The sequence below is a fragment of the Hemitrygon akajei genome, chromosome 2 (genome assembly GCF_048418815.1).
Source record: "Hemitrygon akajei chromosome 2, sHemAka1.3, whole genome shotgun sequence".
Lineage (NCBI taxonomy): Eukaryota > Metazoa > Chordata > Chondrichthyes > Myliobatiformes > Dasyatidae > Hemitrygon > Hemitrygon akajei.
In genome coordinates this window covers 162,426,850-162,445,475 of record NC_133125.1, presented here as the reverse complement: position 1 = coordinate 162,445,475, position 18,626 = coordinate 162,426,850, and the positions used below count along the sequence as shown (strand labels likewise).

The window sequence follows — 18,626 nt, the reverse complement described above, 5'->3', positions numbered from 1 at the left end:
ACCTGGTGGTGTGGGACCAAAGGCTCCTGTAGTTCCTGTCCGATTGTGGCAGTGAGAAGAGACCCTGGTCTGGTTGGTTGAGGTCCCAGGTGGTAGATGCTGCTCTCTGGGGGCTGTGCTCCTTGTACGTGTGCCCAATAGTGTGGAGTGCTTTTGCCTGAGATGGACTGGATTGTGTCCACCATTTCCTGTTGAATTTCCCTTCCCTCGACATTGCTGTTTCCACATCCCTGATATGGTAATGGCAAGGAATTGAAAGTTACTGACCCCCTCTACCCCTGATCCCCCAATGAGGACAGGCTCATGGAACTCCGGCTTCAAGTAGTCAATAATCAACTTGCTTAAGTTTAACTAGTTAAATTAGTTTAATTGAAATATTCTTACTGCAAGTGCTTTCAGCACAACATCTTGACTGAACTGTTCTGTGTAGTAATGTACCGTTCTAAGTTACCTTACACCAAAATCAGTAAAATCTTGTAAAAAGTAACTTGTCATTTTTGAGATAAACCCTTTCAGCACAGAACAAGCTCTTTAATATCAAGGTACCAATATATCACCATATGCTACCTTAGATTAATTTTTGTCAGTGCTGACTGCTAACAACCTACTTACACCAATCTCAGTCTTTCATTACAGCTGTGCACTCAAGTACTTCTCTGTATGAGAATAAACTTGATATCAACTTTACAACTGCCAACCGGTCATACTCAGCTTTCTCCTGACTCATAAATTAACTTAAATTCCCTCTGATTAGAGATTGTGGCTTGCTTTGATTAGTTCCTGTTTTCCAAGTCCACGCTCTAACTTTCGAGTTCCTGGAAGGCGCGTGCTTTACAACACTAGCAGTCAACAGTCGGTGTTTACCCCGTGATCACGTGGGTTTTCTCTGGGCGCTCGGTTCCCCCTCACCGCACAAAGACATTCCAGAGATGTACGGGTTGGGGTTACTGAGCTGTGGCTGTGGCAGAAGTGTGGCGAGAACTGCCGGCTGCCCGGCGCATTCTTGGACGGCTCTGGTAGTTGATGCAAATGATGCATTTCTCCTTCTGCCTCCATCTTCAGATTAATGTGTGATAAATATAGCCATGGTTCTGTGAGGTGATTATGGGAGGGGCAGCAGAGAAGGGGGCACTGTGGGAGAATGGACTGCAGCAGTGTGGCTGGAGATGGCGAGGGAAGCCCCGGGTTATGGCACATGCATGCCTGTGGAAGTAGCTGGTTGTGACAGAATACAATACTGTGCAAAGTCTTGGGCACATGTACATAGCTAGAGTGCCTGCAACCTTTTGAGCAGTGCAGTATTTGTCAAAGTGGAGCGGAGAGCGAGTTTGTAAATCTGGCAGGAGCAAAGGGTGAAGGGAATGGTGAGGATGGAGCACTGTGTAAGTGGTGTGGGACAGGTGATAGAGGAGCACCTGGGTGGGGGGGACGGGTGGGGGTGTGGTGTGGGTGCAGGCACAACCAGCTCTGAGCCACTAGGAAAGGTCATTTGATTCCAAACATTCAGTTTATTGATCATTACAAACTGTCTGCCCAGTGCTTCACATTCCCTGCACTCTCTTCTCCTTTTCCCAACCATGATTCCTCTCTCCTTGCCCCCTTCATATATGCCTCAGACATTTCTGCAATACTGTATGAGTCAAGGATGTGGATGGGTGAACTTTGTATCTGGCAAGATGCAGTGAAAACCTTAATTTGTATGCCAGCTAAACGGATCATAAGTACATTGAGTACTCTAGGACATACAGTTTATTGTGCATTTTTTTTTTGTTTTGAAGCTGCAGTGCAAGATTACTCAAGGTTTATTGTTATTGTTGATTGCCGTTGAGTTGTCGTCAATGCCTGGTGACCCTCTGGATAGTGTAGTTGTCCATAGGGATTCCTGGCAAGATATGGAACTCGATTGCCAGGCTTTTCTTCTGTGCAGATCCTGCTGTTGCCCAGTTTGGGACCCGGTCAAGTTTGAACTCGTGACCATCCCCCTCAACGTTCTGTGCCGGCCCAAATAAAGGTTACATTCAGAAATAAAACAAATAAATTGTGCAAAATAGGAATAGCGAGGTAGTGTTCATGTGCTCATAGACCATTTAGAAAGATGGTGGTGTAGTTGAAAAAAGCAGTTCCTAAGGTTCCACCACCATCTGGGCCAAGCCCGCTCCTCATTACTACTTCAGGCTTCTGTACCTCCTCCCTGAAGGTAATACTGAGAAGAGGGTGTGCCTGGTTGGTGGGAGTCCTATATGATGGATGCTCCCTTTTGGAATCAGAATGGGAACCAGAATCGGGTTTAATATCAATGGCATGAGTAGTAAAATTTGTTGCTTTGTGGCAGCAGAGCTTTACAATACATAATAATTAAAACTACAAATTAATACACACACACACACACACACACACACACACACACACACACACACACACACACACACACACACACACACACACACACACACACACACACACTTATTTATTTATTAATTATAATAGTGTTCATTGTCCTTTCAGAAATCTGATGGTGGAAGGGAAGAAGCTGTTCCTAAAATAGTGTGTGTGTGTGTGTGTGTGTGTGTGTGTGTGTGTGTGTGTGTGTGTGTGTGTGTGTGTGTGTGTGTGTGTGTGTGTGTGTGTGTGTGTGTGTGTGTGTGATGGACAGATGGAGGAGTGGGAGAGGGGAACCAGTCGGGGTGGTGTGTGTGTGTGTGTGATGGACAGATGGAGGAGTGGGAGAGGGGAACCAGTCGGGGTGGTGTGTGTGTGTGTGATGGACAGATGGAGGAGTGGGAGAGGGGAACCAGTCGGGGTGGTGTGTGTGTGTGATGGACAGATGGAGGAGTGGGAGAGGGGAACCAGTCAGGGTGGTGTGTGTGTGTGTGTGTGTGTGTGTGTGTGTGTGTGTGTGTGTGTGTGTGTGTGTGTGTGTGTGTGTGTGTGTGTGTGTGTGTGTGTGTGTGTGTGTGTTGGACAGATGGAGGATGGGAGAGGGGAACCAGTCGGGGTGGTGTGTGTGTGTGTGAGAGAGAGAGAGAGAGAGAGATTAGGTTCCTGTATCTCCTCCCTGATGGTCGCAATAAGAAGAGAGCATGTCCTAGGTGGTGGGTGTCTTTAAAGATGTGTGTCACCTTTTCACAATGTTCATGAGTGTGTGGAGCTTATCCCCGTGATGAAGCTGGCCTAGTCTCCACCCTTTCAACCCTGTGCATCGGAGCCTTCATATCCAGTTAGAACACACCTGCAGTAATTTGCTAAAGTCTTTGAGATATTGACTCCCCTCAAACTCCTAATGAAGTATAGCTGCAGGCATACCTCCTTCTTCATTATGTCAATATGTTGGGATAGATCCTCTGACATTAACATCCATGAAATGACTCCTCATTGAGAAATCGGTGTTCTCCCAGTTTCCGGTTCCTGAAGTCCAAAATCAATTCCTTGTTCTTACTGGCATTGAGTGCAAGTTTGTTGTTGCAAAACCACTCGACCAGCTCGTCTATCTCCTGTACGTCTTCCTGTCACTATCTGAAGTTCTGTTAGCAGTTGTGCTGTCAGCAAATTTATGAATTGCATTTGAGCTGTGGCTGGCCCCACAGTCATGGGTGTAGAGAGAGTAGAGCAGTGGACTAAGCATGCATCCTTGAGGTGTGTCAGCAAGGAGATGATGTTATTGCCAGCTTCAACCACTCCCTCTGGAAGAATTCAAGGGATCTGGAAGGTTGAGGCTTACTCAGTTTCTTTGAATGCCTCTAAGTGAGCCCATGTTCAAGTCAGTCTGCTACCTCAAAGTCGATGTACATTTATTATCACTGTATATGTCACCATATACAACCCTGAGGTTCATTTTCTTGCAGGCATTTATGGGAAAACAAAGGAATGCAATAGAATTTATGAGTAACTGTACATAAAGTCTGGCAAACAACTAAATTGCAGAAGAAGACACATTATGCAGATAACAATAAGTGAGTACCTTCCAAGATATGTGACATTCTGGAGCAATAGGCAAATCGTTTGAGCAACACAGTGTATCAGGAGGCATCTGTGGAGAGACTATTTATTTTATTTCAAAATGAAGCCTTATTTATAAAAACTATACATACATCACAATGAAGGAAATTGTGGTCAACTCTCTGCAATTTTAATGCCATTTATTCATTCCATTGCTGTTTCAATGCATTGAAACAAGTTAAGACTTTTTTTTAACCATAGCACCCTTGCCCTTGGGTTGATGCACCATTTTGTTGTTTGAGGGTATCCCCACCTGACTGATTCCTCTCCAGTAGCGGAGTGAGTGTTACAGCAAGGTGAGAGCTGGAGGGAGAGAGCAGGGAAGAATCCATTCAGACCTCAATATTGATCACCTTACAACTTTTGAAAGAGCATTTGAGCAATCAAATGTACTGAACTTATTTTAAATCTAGGAAGAGCTGTGGTAAAGGCATTGTCTCACAGATTGGAAAATTGGTCTGTAGGGAGCATTGTGCGTGACTCGTTGCCCCACCTAACCTACGGAAACAAAGTCTCACTTTCATTCTTTGCCTAACTTACTTGACCTCCTCCGCTGTAAGATCTCTTATTGTGCTGCAACCATACACAATTGCTGAACCTCAATCCAGGTAGGATCCTTGCCGATCTCTCTCCTGCACCATCTTCAAAGTAGTAACATTGTTCCTGCAGTGTTCTGTCGAGAATTGAGTGGGTGAGTAGTTGACGAGTTTAAGTTTAGAGGAACCTCCTGGCTATCAAAACTTATGACTCTATTTATGAAGTCACACTTTAAAATAAACAACTGAATTTATGGTGTCTCCTTCAAACACACACATACAGTACACATCCAGTTTTATGTGTAGCTACAAGTTCCTCGTAGTTCACCAAGAAAACAGTAAACCAATGGCTGAATTGTACAGAGGCAGGCAAAGTCCAAAAAGGATGCTGATCTCATAATTGTACTTTGCTTCAGTGCTTAGGTGTCAATGTGACAGACTGTTCAACCTTGCATATGTGTGTGTTTGTGGGCCTGTTTTAGTTTGTGTCTGTGAGTTTGTGTCTTTGTTTTTGATTTTATATAAGGATGAGTCTCTATTTATGTATGGATGTGTGTGTGTGTGTGTGTGTGTGTGTGTGTGTGTGTGTGTGTGTGTGTGTGTGTGTGTGTGTGTGTGTGTGTGTGTGTGTGGCTTTGCAGGTGCATTTTTGTGTGTGCACTGTTGTGTGTTCTTGTGTGTACATGTTTATGTGTTTATCTGGGTGTGTACTCTTGTGTGTGAGTTTGTGTGTATTCATGTCTGTGTGGATGTGGGAATTTCTGAGTCTGCGAGTGTCGTGTTTTTGTGTGTCTGCGTGTGTGTGTGTGTGACTTAGTGAGCTGTTGACATGCTAAGCTGGCTCCGTAAGTGTGGCAATACGTGTGGGCTGCCACAATATAATTTTCACTATGTGACAAATACAACTTGATTTTATCATGTGTGTGGTTGTGTGTGTTTCTCAATAAATAAATAATCCTGCAGTGAGCACAGGCTCTAGTTTGACAAACCAAGATGTGACAGTTATTTTTCAGGGCAGAATATATAATTCATGAAAAATATACATAAACAAAGACTGACAAACAATCAATGTGCAGAATAAGACAGACTGTGCAAATAAAAATATAAAGAAATAATGTTACAGAGTCCTTGAGAGTGACTCTGTGGGTTGTGGAATGTGTCAGAGTTGAGTTGAGGTGAGTGAAGTTATCCATGCCGGTTCAGGAGCCTGACGGTAGTGGGGAATAACTGTTCCTGAACCTGGTGGTGTGGGACCAAAGGCTTTTGTAGCTCCTGTTCGATTGTGGCAGTGAGAAGAGACCCTGGTCTGGTTGGTTGAGGTCCCAGGTGGTAGATGCTGCTCTCTGGGGGCTGTGCTCCTTGTACGTGTGCCCAATAGTGTGGAGTGCTTTTGCCTGAGATGGACTGGATTGTGTCCACCATTTCCTGTTGAATTTCCCTTCCCTCGACATTGCTGTTTCCACATCCCTGATATGGTAATGGCAAGGAATTGAAAGTTACTGACCCCCTCCACCCCTGATCCCCCAATGAGGACAGGCTCATGGACCTCCAGCTTCTTCCTCCTGTACTCAATAATCAACTTGCTTAAGTTTAATTAGTTAAGTTAGTTTAATTCAAATACTCTTACTGCAAGTGTTATTAGCACAACATCTTGACTGAACTGTTCTGTGTGGTAATGTACCGTTCTAAGTTACCTTACACCAAAATCAGTAAAATCTTGTAAAAAGTGACTTGTCATTTTTGAGATAAACCCTTCAGCACAGAACAAGTTCTTTAGCCCCATGTGTCAGTGCTGACCACTAACCACCTACTTACACCGATCTCAGTTCATCTTCCTATAGTCCGATCAAATCCTCCAAGACTCTACCCCTTGCCCACGAAATACAATTTATATGATGCTGCTCAAGTAAGTCTTTCATTACAGCTGTGCATACAAGTACTTCTGTGTGTGAGAATAAACTTGATATCAACTTTACTACGGCCAACCAATCATACTCAGCTTCCTCACTGACTCAAAAATAACTTCGATTTCCTGTGGGTGGAGATTTTGACATCTGCTGCTTGTTTGATAAGGTCCTGTTTACCAAGTCCACACTCTAAGTTTCGAGTTCTTGGAAGGCGCGTGCTTTACAACACTAGCACTCAACAGTCGGTGTTTACCCCGTGATCACGTGGGTTTTCTCTGGGAGCTCCGTTCCCCCTCAACTGCGGGCTGCCCGGCGCATTCTTGGACGGCTCTGGTAGTTGATGCAAATGATGCATTTCTCTTTCTGCCTCCATCTTCAGATTAATGTGTGATAAATATAGCCATGGTTCTGTGAGGTGATTATGGGAGGGGCAGCAGAGAAGGGGGCACTGTGGGAGAATGGACTGCAGCAGTGTGGCTGGAGATGGCGAGGGAAGCCCCGGGTTATGGCACATGCATGCCTGTGGAAGTAGCTGGTTGTGACAGAATACAATACTGTGCAAAGTCTTGGGCACATGTACATAGCTAGAGTGCCTGCAACCTTTTGAGCAGTGCAGTATTTGTCAAAGTGGAGCGGAGAGCGAGTTTGTAAGTCTGGCAGGAGAAAAGCATGATGGGGATCATGGAAATGATGAGACTCCATGCACCCACCATACAATCTCTTCTCCCTCCTGCCATCTGGCAAAAGGCACCAAAGCATTTGGGCTCTCACGACCAGACTACGTAACATTTTCTTCCCGAAGCCATCAGACTCGTCTGTAGTGTTCTCGTGCTGTGTGTTAAAACTCTGACTAAACACCAAGTTAAACCAGGGCCAATGAGGACAGAGTTGCAGTAAGATTAACCGTTAACTGTTCACTCTTCCACATTAACATCGTATGGTGAAAACTATTGAGAAAATAATACAAAACAAATACAGTGTTTGTTTCCTACTTGACACATTTGCATCATAAATATTTGTAAAAATAAAAATATAACAAACTGTACTACATTAAAGTACAGCATACAGGCAGAATCTGCTTAAGCCATCAACAGGTTTAGGTAGACTCCAACACAATCTGTCCAGCAATGCTTACAATGGCACAAGAAAATAAACCTCATCAACCGTCATTTCTTTTAACTGAATCAGCGTTAATATTTTTACTTCAACATATCAATTGTCATATGAACCTACAGCGTTGCTTCTATGATGTTTCTTTGTGGGTAGAAATGGAGCTTTCCACATTGGTCCTGCATGTGCAGGCCCTCTGTTTCTCTACACCAGAACTTACACACAAGACGCGGCCAAACCAGGGGTGATGTCATCACTTGCCGCAATATAACATAGACAATGAATTTTACCTTCATTAAACTGTAACGGAGTTATTAACCTTTATCGTTAACTAGAAATACTTACAAACAAATTATTTAAAGCGGAAATTTAATAAAGTTAAATAAATGCCTTAAGGGCAACACACTCCCCACCTGACCTTTGTCACGGTACTGAACTTTAATCTCTAGATCAGTCTTTGGGTAGAACACGGAACAGAACTTCAGCTCAGTCTTTAGGTAAAAGTAGAACTACCTCTGCAAATAGTCTCTGTCTGGAATAGAACATGACAATAGTTTGACATTGTTTAGGACAATTAATGTCTTAGAAAACAAACGTAGTACTGAAATTTTGTTGTTATCTGCAGAAGTTTTAAAAAAATAACTTTGTGCACTCAACAAATTAAATCCTAAACACTGCTGTTTACTGTACTTGGTTAGTATCACCCTAAAAATATTGCCAATTTGTCAGCAATATCTCAATTCCACTTATCACCGATACTACAGTTGTGGCTGGGTTCAGTTTTAATGCTTTGACATCACTCTTTTTACATTTATCTCTGAAAACATAAATACAGCCGTGCAGCTGGCAATCTTCCACAGGGAGGGCACAGGACTCCAAACTTCGGCGAAGCGCAATCTGGTGAAGCTGTTTAGCAGTGGATTGTAACGTACCACAGAATCTCCTTCAGCTACTGTTAAAATCAGGTCCTTGTGATTAGCAGCATGCATACGGCCTGCAAAGGGGAGGTGATATGATTTTAACTGGCATGTCCTGGAACACGTGTCAAAACACTAAATGAGACAAGATGGTTTGGTAAAGAAGTCCAGGTCATTCTATTCCTCACCCAGTAGATAGATAGTTCCATTATGGTGAACACCAGCAGCACAAGATGCTACAGTCTCCAGCTGATTAGCTTCAACCCACGCATTATCACAGACCACATAATAATGACAGCACTAGAAGGTGTATTCTGAAGGGTTTTCCCACCCGATGAATAAATGGCATCTTCACTTGGGACGGTTACAAGAGTGTGCTGAAGACGATGAAGGCAGTGATGAGCATTGTTCCCACTCCATTGTCTCCATGTTGCACTTCCACATCCGTCGTGGGATGGAGCCATCTACAACATACGGGTCACTTCCACGCTTGCATGTGGCAGTAATCTGCTGGCGCAATCGATTTTGCCCACTGACACTGATAGCGTCATCATCACAGTGCAAAGACACTGCCAGTGAGTGTGTCCGAGTGTCTTCTTTTCCAATCAGGTAAATATTGGCAATTTCATTAATTTCATTTAAACTGGATACCAGGTTCTCAAAGTATTGTGCTCGTTCTTCCTTGTCATGACCAATCCAGGTTTCTATTGGTTTGGCTGGTTTCTGAGAGTGGGGAACACCATGTGGGCCATGAAGCTCTCTTAGGTCTTGACGTGAATCTCTCCAAGCTTCCCATCTGCTTAGCTTGTCTTCTGGTAGTGGAGTATCCCAGTTGGAGAGCTCGGAGGTAAGTCCTCTGAGGAGGGCTCTTCCCTGGATTGTAACCAGTGCCAGTAGACCCAGGGGATCGAAAACACTGTTGACAGTGGAGAGAACTCCATGGTGGGTAAATGGTTTGTTCATGGTCGGCATGGAGAACGTGAATGTGTCAGTTGTGATCTTCCAAAGGAGACCCAACCTCCTTTCTCCACCTAGATTTAGGTCCTTGATCGCTGGAGCACAGTCAACCGGTAGTAGGCCTCCATGACTGCCTGCTCTTTGTTGTTTGGCAAGCGCTGGCATGGCTCTCTGAACGGTAGTGGGGTAATCCAATTGTTCGCTTCGTCTCTGAAGACCTTGGTGTCCATTATTTTTAAGAAGATGGTGTCTTCCACTGATGGAGCAAGTTTATTGTCGTGCTCAGATTGGGCGAAGACTGTCTCAGTATCTTCTCAGTTACTTTACTATGCTTGGACCTTTGTTGTGCTTCTTTGATACACATAATGCTTGTGGAGGGCTGAAAAATTGAATGGCGGCCACTCTCTAGCACATTAGTCCTGAACGTGTTAACTGTCGGTTTGTGTACATTGCCAGGGCACACCTCTCCTATCACCACCCAGCCCAGATCCAGTCGTTGGGCGAAGGGGGCGTCGTGTGGTCCATTGACCTGCTGTCTAACTTTGTGCACCTCAAGAACGTCTCTTCCGAGTAGCATAAGTATTTCTGCTTCTGGATCCAGTTCTGGGATGTGCTTGGCAATGTGGTGGAGATGTGGCTGGTGTAGCACTGTGCTTGGTGTCGGAATCTCAGATCAGTTATTCAAGATCTCGTTGCACTCCAAGAGCGAAGGGAGACAGATGACGATTTTGCCATCCAGCAACTCGAGCTTGAAGCTTTCTGCTTTCCTGCCAGATGTTTCTGCGATGCCAGAGCAAGTTCTGAGGTAGTATGGGAATGGATTACTCTCTACGCTGAACAACTGGAAGAACTCTAGTCTGACTAGTGAGCGGTTGCTCTGGTCATCCAGAATTACATAGGCTTTGATGGCCTTGTCTTTGGCTCCCTTAGGGTACACCTTAGTGAGGCAGTTCTTTGAGCATGAACGACTTGACTGACCTGAACCGCAAACTTCTGTGCAGCTCGAGTTGACAATAGTTGTATCGGGGTGATCCTTACTCTCCCTGCCGTCCTCTTGTGAGGGTGAAGAAGCCTTGTCAGGTTGCGGTAACAGGCCGGGATGCATGGCCCCACCGTGATTAGTGCTGTTGCATTCCGAGCACTTCATAGGGAACGTACAATCTCTAGCGAGGTGGGAGGTAGAGGAACAGCACTTAAAACATATTCCTTTTTCCTTGAGAAGGGCCATTCTTATGTCAAAGGGTTTGTTTCTAAACATTGTGCATTTTTTGAGGGGGTGGGGTTTGTTGTACAATGGACAATTCTTGCTAGGGTCATTGTTGGTTGTGGACACTTTGGTTTTATGCACTGAGACAGGTTTATTGATGTCAAAATTGTTCGAAATGGATTTGACTGGCTTGGTGTGAGTTGTGGTGCTACTTTGATTCATGAAGCTAAGGTTGTTTCGTTTCTTCGCCTCCTTGCACACAAACCTACTAAAATATTTAAAAGGGGGGAATCTACCACCGTTCTCTTCCTTGTACTCTGTGCCAATAGACACCCACCTCTGCTGCAGCCCAAATGGAAGTTTGTCCACAACTGGTCCAATTCCGCGTGAAGTATCTAGGTACAACAGGTCAGTTAAGTAGCCATCTTCTTTAGCACCTTCAATCTCCATGAGTAAATCTCTGAGTTCTTGTAGTTTAGTATGGTCTTTGGCTGACACCCTAGGAAAATTGTCCAGCCATTGAAATAGAGCCCTTTCAATAATTTCAGGGGCCGCATAGCACTCCCAAAGTCTCTCCCATGCTTTGCGTAAGGCTAGCTTGGGGTCATTGACGTACATTGGGCGTATGCATTTCACCTGTTCACTTGATTCCTTTCCCAGCCATTTAGTCATAAGGTCCGACTCTTGGGTTGCTGTGAGTTGGACTTCGCTGGCTTCACTGGTGAATGAGGAGTACGATGCACTGTAATTTTCAGGCTTATCCCCAAACTGGTACAGTCCTGAATTGACGAGGTCTCGTCATGCTAAACGCTGTGCCAAGGGTTCTGCTGCAGGTGGCATCCTAGCTGGAGCATTATCTTGGGGGGCATATGACTGAACATGGACGTTCATTATGGGATTTGATGTTCTGACTTCAGCCTTTGTCTCTGCTCTTTGCGAATCTGGTAAGTTTGGTGTCGGGAAGTATTTGTTGTCAGCCCTTTCATTCTTGAGTTTGTTGCAAGGTTGCAGTTGTGAGTTATCTTCCCCAGCTGGATGCAATGCAAATGAAGCTTCCCTACGATTTCACATCAGATGGGATGCCAACAGGCAAGTATGGAGAGGGAAAACGAATCTGCAGGTCCATTTGAGATTGGACATATTCACTGGTGCGTTCCAATTTGGCCCTTTCTGATGTAGATTTTACAGTTTCATCTAGAACATGCATTTCTAGCATTTTCCAATGCTTCTGCTTCCACCATGGCTGCATCAGCTTCTCGTTGTAGCATCAGCACTTCTAACTCTGCATCTATCCTTCCCTTTTCCAACTGGTCTTGTGCGTCTCCTGTTGTACTTTCCGCTTCTCTGGCAGCCTTTTCCATTTTCAGTTTTGCTTCTTGGTTAGCGTATGACGCTCGCACCTTGGCGGCTTCTGCTTTAGCTCTTGCGAGGGCAGCCACACTTGCTGACATGCTACTGCTCCTGGCGCTGGATGCAAACGACTTGATTCTTGATTGCGAAGACATCATACCACTTGTCGAAAAATCTAATGACAACGCCCTTTCACTGTAGCGTTCTCGTGCAGTGTGTTAAAACTCTGACTAAACACCAAGTTAAACCGGAGCCAATGAAGACAGAGTCACAGTAAGATTAACCGTTTACTGTTCACTCTTCCACATTAACATCATATAGTGAAAACTGTTGTTAAAATAATACAAAACAAATACTGTGTTTTTTTCCTTCTTGACACATTTGCATCATAAATATTTGTAAAAATAAAACTATAACAAACAGTACTACATTAAAGTACAGCATACAGGCAGAATCTGCTTAAGCCATCAACAGGTTTAGGTAGACTCCAACACAGTCTGTCCAGCAATGCTTACAATGGCACAAGAAAATAAACCTCATCAACGGTCATTTCTTTTAACAGAATTAGTGTTAATATTTTTACTTCAACATATCAACTGTCATATGAACTTACAGTGTTGCTTCTATGATGTTTCTTTGTGGGTAGAAATGGAGCTTTTCACGTTGGTCCTGCATGTGCAGGCCCTCACTTTCCTGTTTCTCTGAACCAGAACTTGCACACAAGACGCGGCAAAACCGGGGGTGACATCATCACATGCCGCGATATATCATAGACAATGAATTTTACCTTTGTTAAACTGTAACATAGTTATCAACCTTTAACTTTAACTATAAATACTTACAAACAAATTATTGAAAGAGGAAATTCAATAAAGTTAAATAAATGCCTTATTGGCAACACATCCTCAATACCCAGAGCCTAGACCTACACCAACCTACTGCCCTCTACTGTGCCTATTGTCTTTATTGTACTGCCTATTATTTATTGTACTGCCTGCACTGTTTTCTGCATTTTCTGCACTCCTGTGTAGGTCTGTAGTCTAGTGTAGTTTTTGTGTTGTTTCATGTAGCACCATGGTCCTGAAAAATGTTGACTCATTTTTACTAAGTATTGTACCAGCAGTTATGGTTGAAATGACAATAAAAAGTGACTTGACTTGACTTGAATGGTGAGGATGGCTCACAGTGTGAGGGGTGTGGGACAGGTGATAGAGGAGTGCCAGGGTGTGGGAATGTGTCACGTGGGTGCAGGCACACCCAGCTCTGAGGTACCAGGTCAATAGACAATAGACAATAGACAGTAGGTGCAGGAGTAGGCCATTCAGCCCTTCTAGCCAGCACCACCATTCACTGTGATCATGGCTGATCATCCACAATCAGTACCCCGTTCCTGCCCTCTTCCCATATCCCTTGACCCCGCTATCTATAAGAGCTCTATCTAACTCTCCCTTGAATGCATCCAGAGACTTGGCCTCCACTGCCTTCTGGGGCAGAGCATTTCACATATCCACCACTCTCTGGGTGAAAAAGTTTTTCTGCATCTCTGTTCTAAATGGCCTACCCCTTATTCTTAAACTGTGGCCTCTAGTTCTGGACTCACCCATCAGCGGGAACATGCTTCCTGCCTCCAGCGTGTCCAATCCCTTAATAATCTTATATGTCTCAATCAGATCCCCTCTCATCCTTCTAAATTCCAGTGTATACAAGCCCAGTCGCTTCAATCTTTCAACATATGACAGTCCCACCATTCCGGGAACTAGCCTTGTGAACTTACACTGCACTCCCTCAATAGCAAGAATGTCCTTCCTCAAATTTGGAGACCAAAACTGCACACAATACTCCAGGCAGGGCCTCACCAGGGCCCTGTACAGCTGCAGAAGGACCTCTTTACTCCTATACTCAATTCCTCTTGTTATAAAAGCCAGCATGCCATTCGCTTTCTTCACTGCCTGCTGTACCTGCATGCTTGATTTCATTGACTGATGTACAAGAACACCTAGATCTCGTTGTACTTCCCCTTTTCCTAACTTGACTCCAGAAAATTGACTTGCAGAAATTTGCTAAAGTCTTTGAGATATTGACTCCCCTCAAACTCCTAATGAAGTATAGCTGCAGGCATACCTCCTTCTTCATTACGTCAATATGTTGGGATAGATCCTCTGACATTAACATCCATGAAATGACTCCTCATTGAGAAATCGGTGTTCTCCCAGTTTCCGGTTCCTGAAGTCCAAAATCAATTCCTTGTTCTTACTGGCATTGAGTGCAAGTTTGTTGTTGCAAAACCACTCGACCAGCTCGTCTATCTCCTGTACATCTTCCTGTCACTATCTGAAGTTCTGTTAGCAGTTGTGCTGTCAGCAAATTTATGAATTGCATTTGAGCTGTGCCTGGCCCCACAGTCATGGGTGTAGAGAGAGTAGAGCAGTGGACTAAGCATGCATCCTTGAGGTGCGTCAGCAAGGAGATGATGTTATCGCCAGCTTCAACCACTCCCTCTGGAAGAATTCAAGGGATCTGGAAGGTTGAGGCTTACTCAGTCTCTTTGAATGCCTCTAAGTGAGCCCATGTTCAAGTCAGTCTGCTACCTCAAAGTCAATGTACATTTATTATCACTGTATATGTCACTATATACAACCCTGAGGTTCATTTTCTTGCAGGCATTTATGGGAAAATAAAGGAATGCAATAGAATTTATGAGAAACTGTACATAAAGTCTGGCAAACAATTAAATTGCAAAAGAAGACACATTATGCAGATAACAATAAGTGAGTACCAAGATACGTGACATTCTGGAGCAATAGGCAAATCGTTTGAGAAACACAGTGTATCAGGAGGCATCTGTGGAGAGACTATTTATTTTATATCAAAATGAAAGCCTTATTTATAAAAAGTATACATACATCACAATGAAGAAAATTGTGGTCAACTCTCTGCAATTTTAATGCCATTTATTCATTCCATTGCTGTTTCAATGCATTGAAACAAGTTAAGACTTTTTTTTAACCATAGCACCCTTGCCCTTGGGTTGATGCACCATTTTGTTGTTTGAGGGTATCCCCACCTGACTCATTCCTCTCCAGTAGCGGAGTGAGTGTTACAGCAAGATGAGAGCTGGAGGGAGAGAGCAGGGAAGAATCCATTCAGACCTCAATATTGATCATCTTACAACTTTTGAAAGAGCATTTGAGCAATCAAATGTACTGAACTTATTTTAAATCTAGGAAGAGCTGTGGTAAAGGCATTGTCTCACAGGCTGGAAAATTGGTTTGCGGAGAGCCTGGTCAGTGACTCATTAAATGCATTTGCCACACCTAACTTCTCAAAACACAGTTTTACTTTCATTCTTTGCCTAACTTACTCGACCTCCTCTGTTGTAAGATCTCCTGTTGTGCTGCAACCATACACAATTGCTGAACCTCAATCCAGGTAGGATCCTTGCCGATCTCTCTCCTGCACCATCTTCAAAGTAGTAACATTGTTCCTGCAGTGTTCTGTCGAGAATTGAGTGGGTGAGTAGTTGACGTGTTTAAGTTTAGAGGAACTTCCTGGCTATCAAAACTTATGACTCTATTTATGAAGTTACACTTTAGAATAAGCTTCTGAATTTATGGTGTCTCCTTCAAACACTTATACACATACAGCACACATCCAGTTTTATGTGTAGCTACAAATTCCTTGTAGTTCACCAAGGAAACAGTAAACCAATGGCTGAATTGTACAGAGGCAGGCAAAGTCCAAAAAGGGGGCTGGTCTCATAATTGTACCTTGCTTCAGTGCTTAGGTGTCAATGTGAAAGACTGTTCAACCTTGCATATGTGTATGTTTGTGGGTCTACATCTCTGTTTTAGTTTGCGTCTGTGAGTTTGTGACTTTGTTTTTGATTTTATATAGATGCTGCCAGGTGTGTGTGTGTGTGTGTGTGTGTGTGTGTGTGTGTGTGTGTGTGTGTGTGTGTGTGTGTGTGTGTGTGTGTGTGTGTGTGTGTGTGTGTGTGTGTGTGTGTGTGTGTGTGTGTGTGTGTGTGGCTTTGCAGGTGCATTTTTGTGTGTGCATTTTGTGTGCTCTTGTGTGTGCACATGTTTGTGTATGCATCTGTGTTCATGTTTGTGTGTATCTGGGTGTGTACTCTTGTGTGTGAGTTTGTATTCATGTCTGTGTGGATGTGGGAATTTCTGTGTCTGCGTGTGTCGTGTTTTTGTGCGTGTGTCTTAGTGAGCTGTTGACATGCTAAGCTGGCTCCATAAATGGGGCAACATTTGTGTGCTGCCACAATATAATTTTCACTTTTTCTGACAAATATAATTTGTTTTTATCATGTGTGTGGGTGTTTGAGTTTCTCAGAAAGTAAAAAATCCTGCAGTGACCACAGGTTCTAGTTTGCACAAACCGAGATGTGACAGTTATTTTCCAGGGCAGAGGGAGTGCAGCACTGTCAGTGGAGCCCCCCAGAGGAGACGTAAAACCAAGGCCTCACCTGCCCACAGAGCTGGCTGCAGTGCTCATCTGGCCCCAGTCTGAAGGACAGAAGGTCAAAGTCACTTTGTATAAGAAAAAAGTTACCTGGTGCACACATTTATGTTGTAAATTTAGGTAGGTGCCTTGAATGGGCTTCTAGGGGAGGTGACAGAAGCAGATAGGATAGCAACACTTGGACAGGCGCATGAATAGGCAGGGAATGGAGAAGTATAGATCATATACATGCAGATGGGGTTAGTTTAGCCAGCCAGCATTCATCAGCATACAACTGCAAATAGATGGGATTATTGGTACTCTGTTCCACTTTATTAGGCTCCTACTGTACCTAGTGAAGTGTCCACTTAGTATAAGGCTGTAGACTTCTGCTGCTGTAACACATCTTCTTCAAGGTTCAACAGGTTGTGTGTTCTGTACGGCACTGTCGTTACGTGTGGTTATTTGAATAACTGTCTGCTTGTACCTCTCTGACTGTTCTCCTCCGACCGCTCTCATTAATAATCTGTGTTTACCCACAGAGCAGCTGCTCATTGGATGGTTTTTGTTTATTGCAACATTCTTTTTTTACTCTAGAGACTGTTCTGCGTGAAAATCTCAGGGGGATCGGTGGTTTCTGAGATACTCAAACCACCCCATCTGCCACCATCCATGGTCAAAGTCACTTGGATCGCTTTTCTTCACCACACCGTTCTGATGGTTTGGTCTGCACAACAACTGAACCTCTGGACCATGAGCCGACATCATCACGTCTATTTCAGTCACTCTCTCTATACCTACTACCATCACGTGGGATATACATACGCGTGAGAAGGTTTCCCACCAGGCTCAAAGGAAGATTCAATCACACTGTGATAGAGCTCTTCAAAGTACATCTTGTACAATAAAGGTAAACTCATACCCTCACAATTTACCTTATTGTGTCCCTTGCACCTCATTGTCTATCTGCACTGTACTTTTTCTGTTATTCTGGATTCTGTTTTCTGTTTGTACGACCTCAGTGTACTTGTGTATGGAATGATCTGTCTAGTGGTGTGCAAACAAAGGTTTTCACTGTATGTTGGCAAATCTGACAATAATAATTACCCAAATAACAAGCCTGCACACCCGCGTCCTTTTCATTTATTCTGATACATCCTGCCTCATCCACAGCAGTGCATGCATCCGCAATCCCTACAATCCTTCACCATCTCCTTCCCCATCGCTGCAGGCCTCCCTTCCTCAGCTCCCCCTTTTCTGCTGCTGAAGCCTGGTCCACCATTGCCTCTAATATCTTCTCTCTTGTCATTCTGTCCAGAGCACAGGAGGTCTACGAAGTTGGTTGTGCCTCACCTGACGGCAGTTTGCAGAATGAACAGGCTTATTCTACTGCTGGTGTTGGCTGTCTTTGCAAAGATCACGTGTGAGTACTGGTGATGAGTGTCTGAGCCTCAGTGGCACTGTTGCTTCCTGCTGAATGTTAGGCCCGCAGTCATGGAGAGAGACAGCTCAGAACCAGGCCATTCAGCCCATTACCCAGAAGAGCATAGATCAGGACTGAAGGTAGCCCAACGGATGCACGAGGCTAATTCATGGGGTGATTGGGTTGTTAAAAGAGACGAGACAGCTTGGAGTTTAGATCTTATCAAGGGGTGATCTTATTGAAGCATACAAGCTCCTGAAGGTGCTTGATGTGGTAGATATTCACTACAGAGAGAGTCGCATCGATCGTGGTAATCAGTAGGGAGTTTTGTAAGCTGCTCTGCAATGGGATTTTCCAAATCCCCACCCTTTTTTAATCCCAAATCCTTACTTTTTTTCATGATGCACAATTGCTACATTCAATTTAAATTTACAATGTATGTGTGGAAAGGAGATTTATTTTCTTGCAGGCACTTGCAGGAAAAAAGAACTGAAATGGAGTTTTATGAAAACTCATACATAAACAAACACAGACTGACAAACAACTGATGTGCAAAACAAGGCAAACTGTCTAAATAAAAAAGGTATTGAGAACATGGCACCATAACATGTAGGAGCTGCATCAGGCCTCTCGACCCATCGGGTCTGCTCTGCCAGTCAATCATGGCTGATTTATTGTCCCTCCCAAGCCTATCCTTCCACCATCTCCCTGTAACCTTTGAAGCCTTCACTAGTTATGAGCTTTAAATATACCCAATGACTTGGCCTGCAC

The 18,626-nt window shown here is 44.0% G+C and overlaps 1 protein-coding gene and 1 pseudogene across 6 annotated transcripts in view; one reads left to right on the top strand and one right to left on the bottom strand.

Annotated features, from left to right (window-relative positions):
• LOC140717532 (SLAM family member 9-like) overlaps positions 1–18,626 on the top strand; it is a 54,226-nt gene that overhangs the window by 1,689 nt on the left and 33,911 nt on the right. For 2 of the 6 annotated variants that reach the window (XM_073031109.1, XM_073031129.1), the window contains exons 2-3: positions 17,030–17,342; positions 17,751–17,855. In XM_073031109.1, the coding sequence (XP_072887210.1) occupies positions 17,804–17,855 (52 nt within the window). In that variant the 5' untranslated portion in view covers positions 17,030–17,342; positions 17,751–17,803. Of the gene's footprint in view, positions 1–15,335; positions 15,493–15,775; positions 15,801–17,029; positions 17,343–17,743; positions 17,856–18,626 lie in introns of those variants that run through there. The other 4 variants (XM_073031123.1, XM_073031115.1, XM_073031137.1 and 1 more) reach the window with 4 other exon arrangements.
• Positions 8,255–9,429, bottom strand: LOC140721253 (kelch repeat and BTB domain-containing protein 4 pseudogene; annotated as a pseudogene).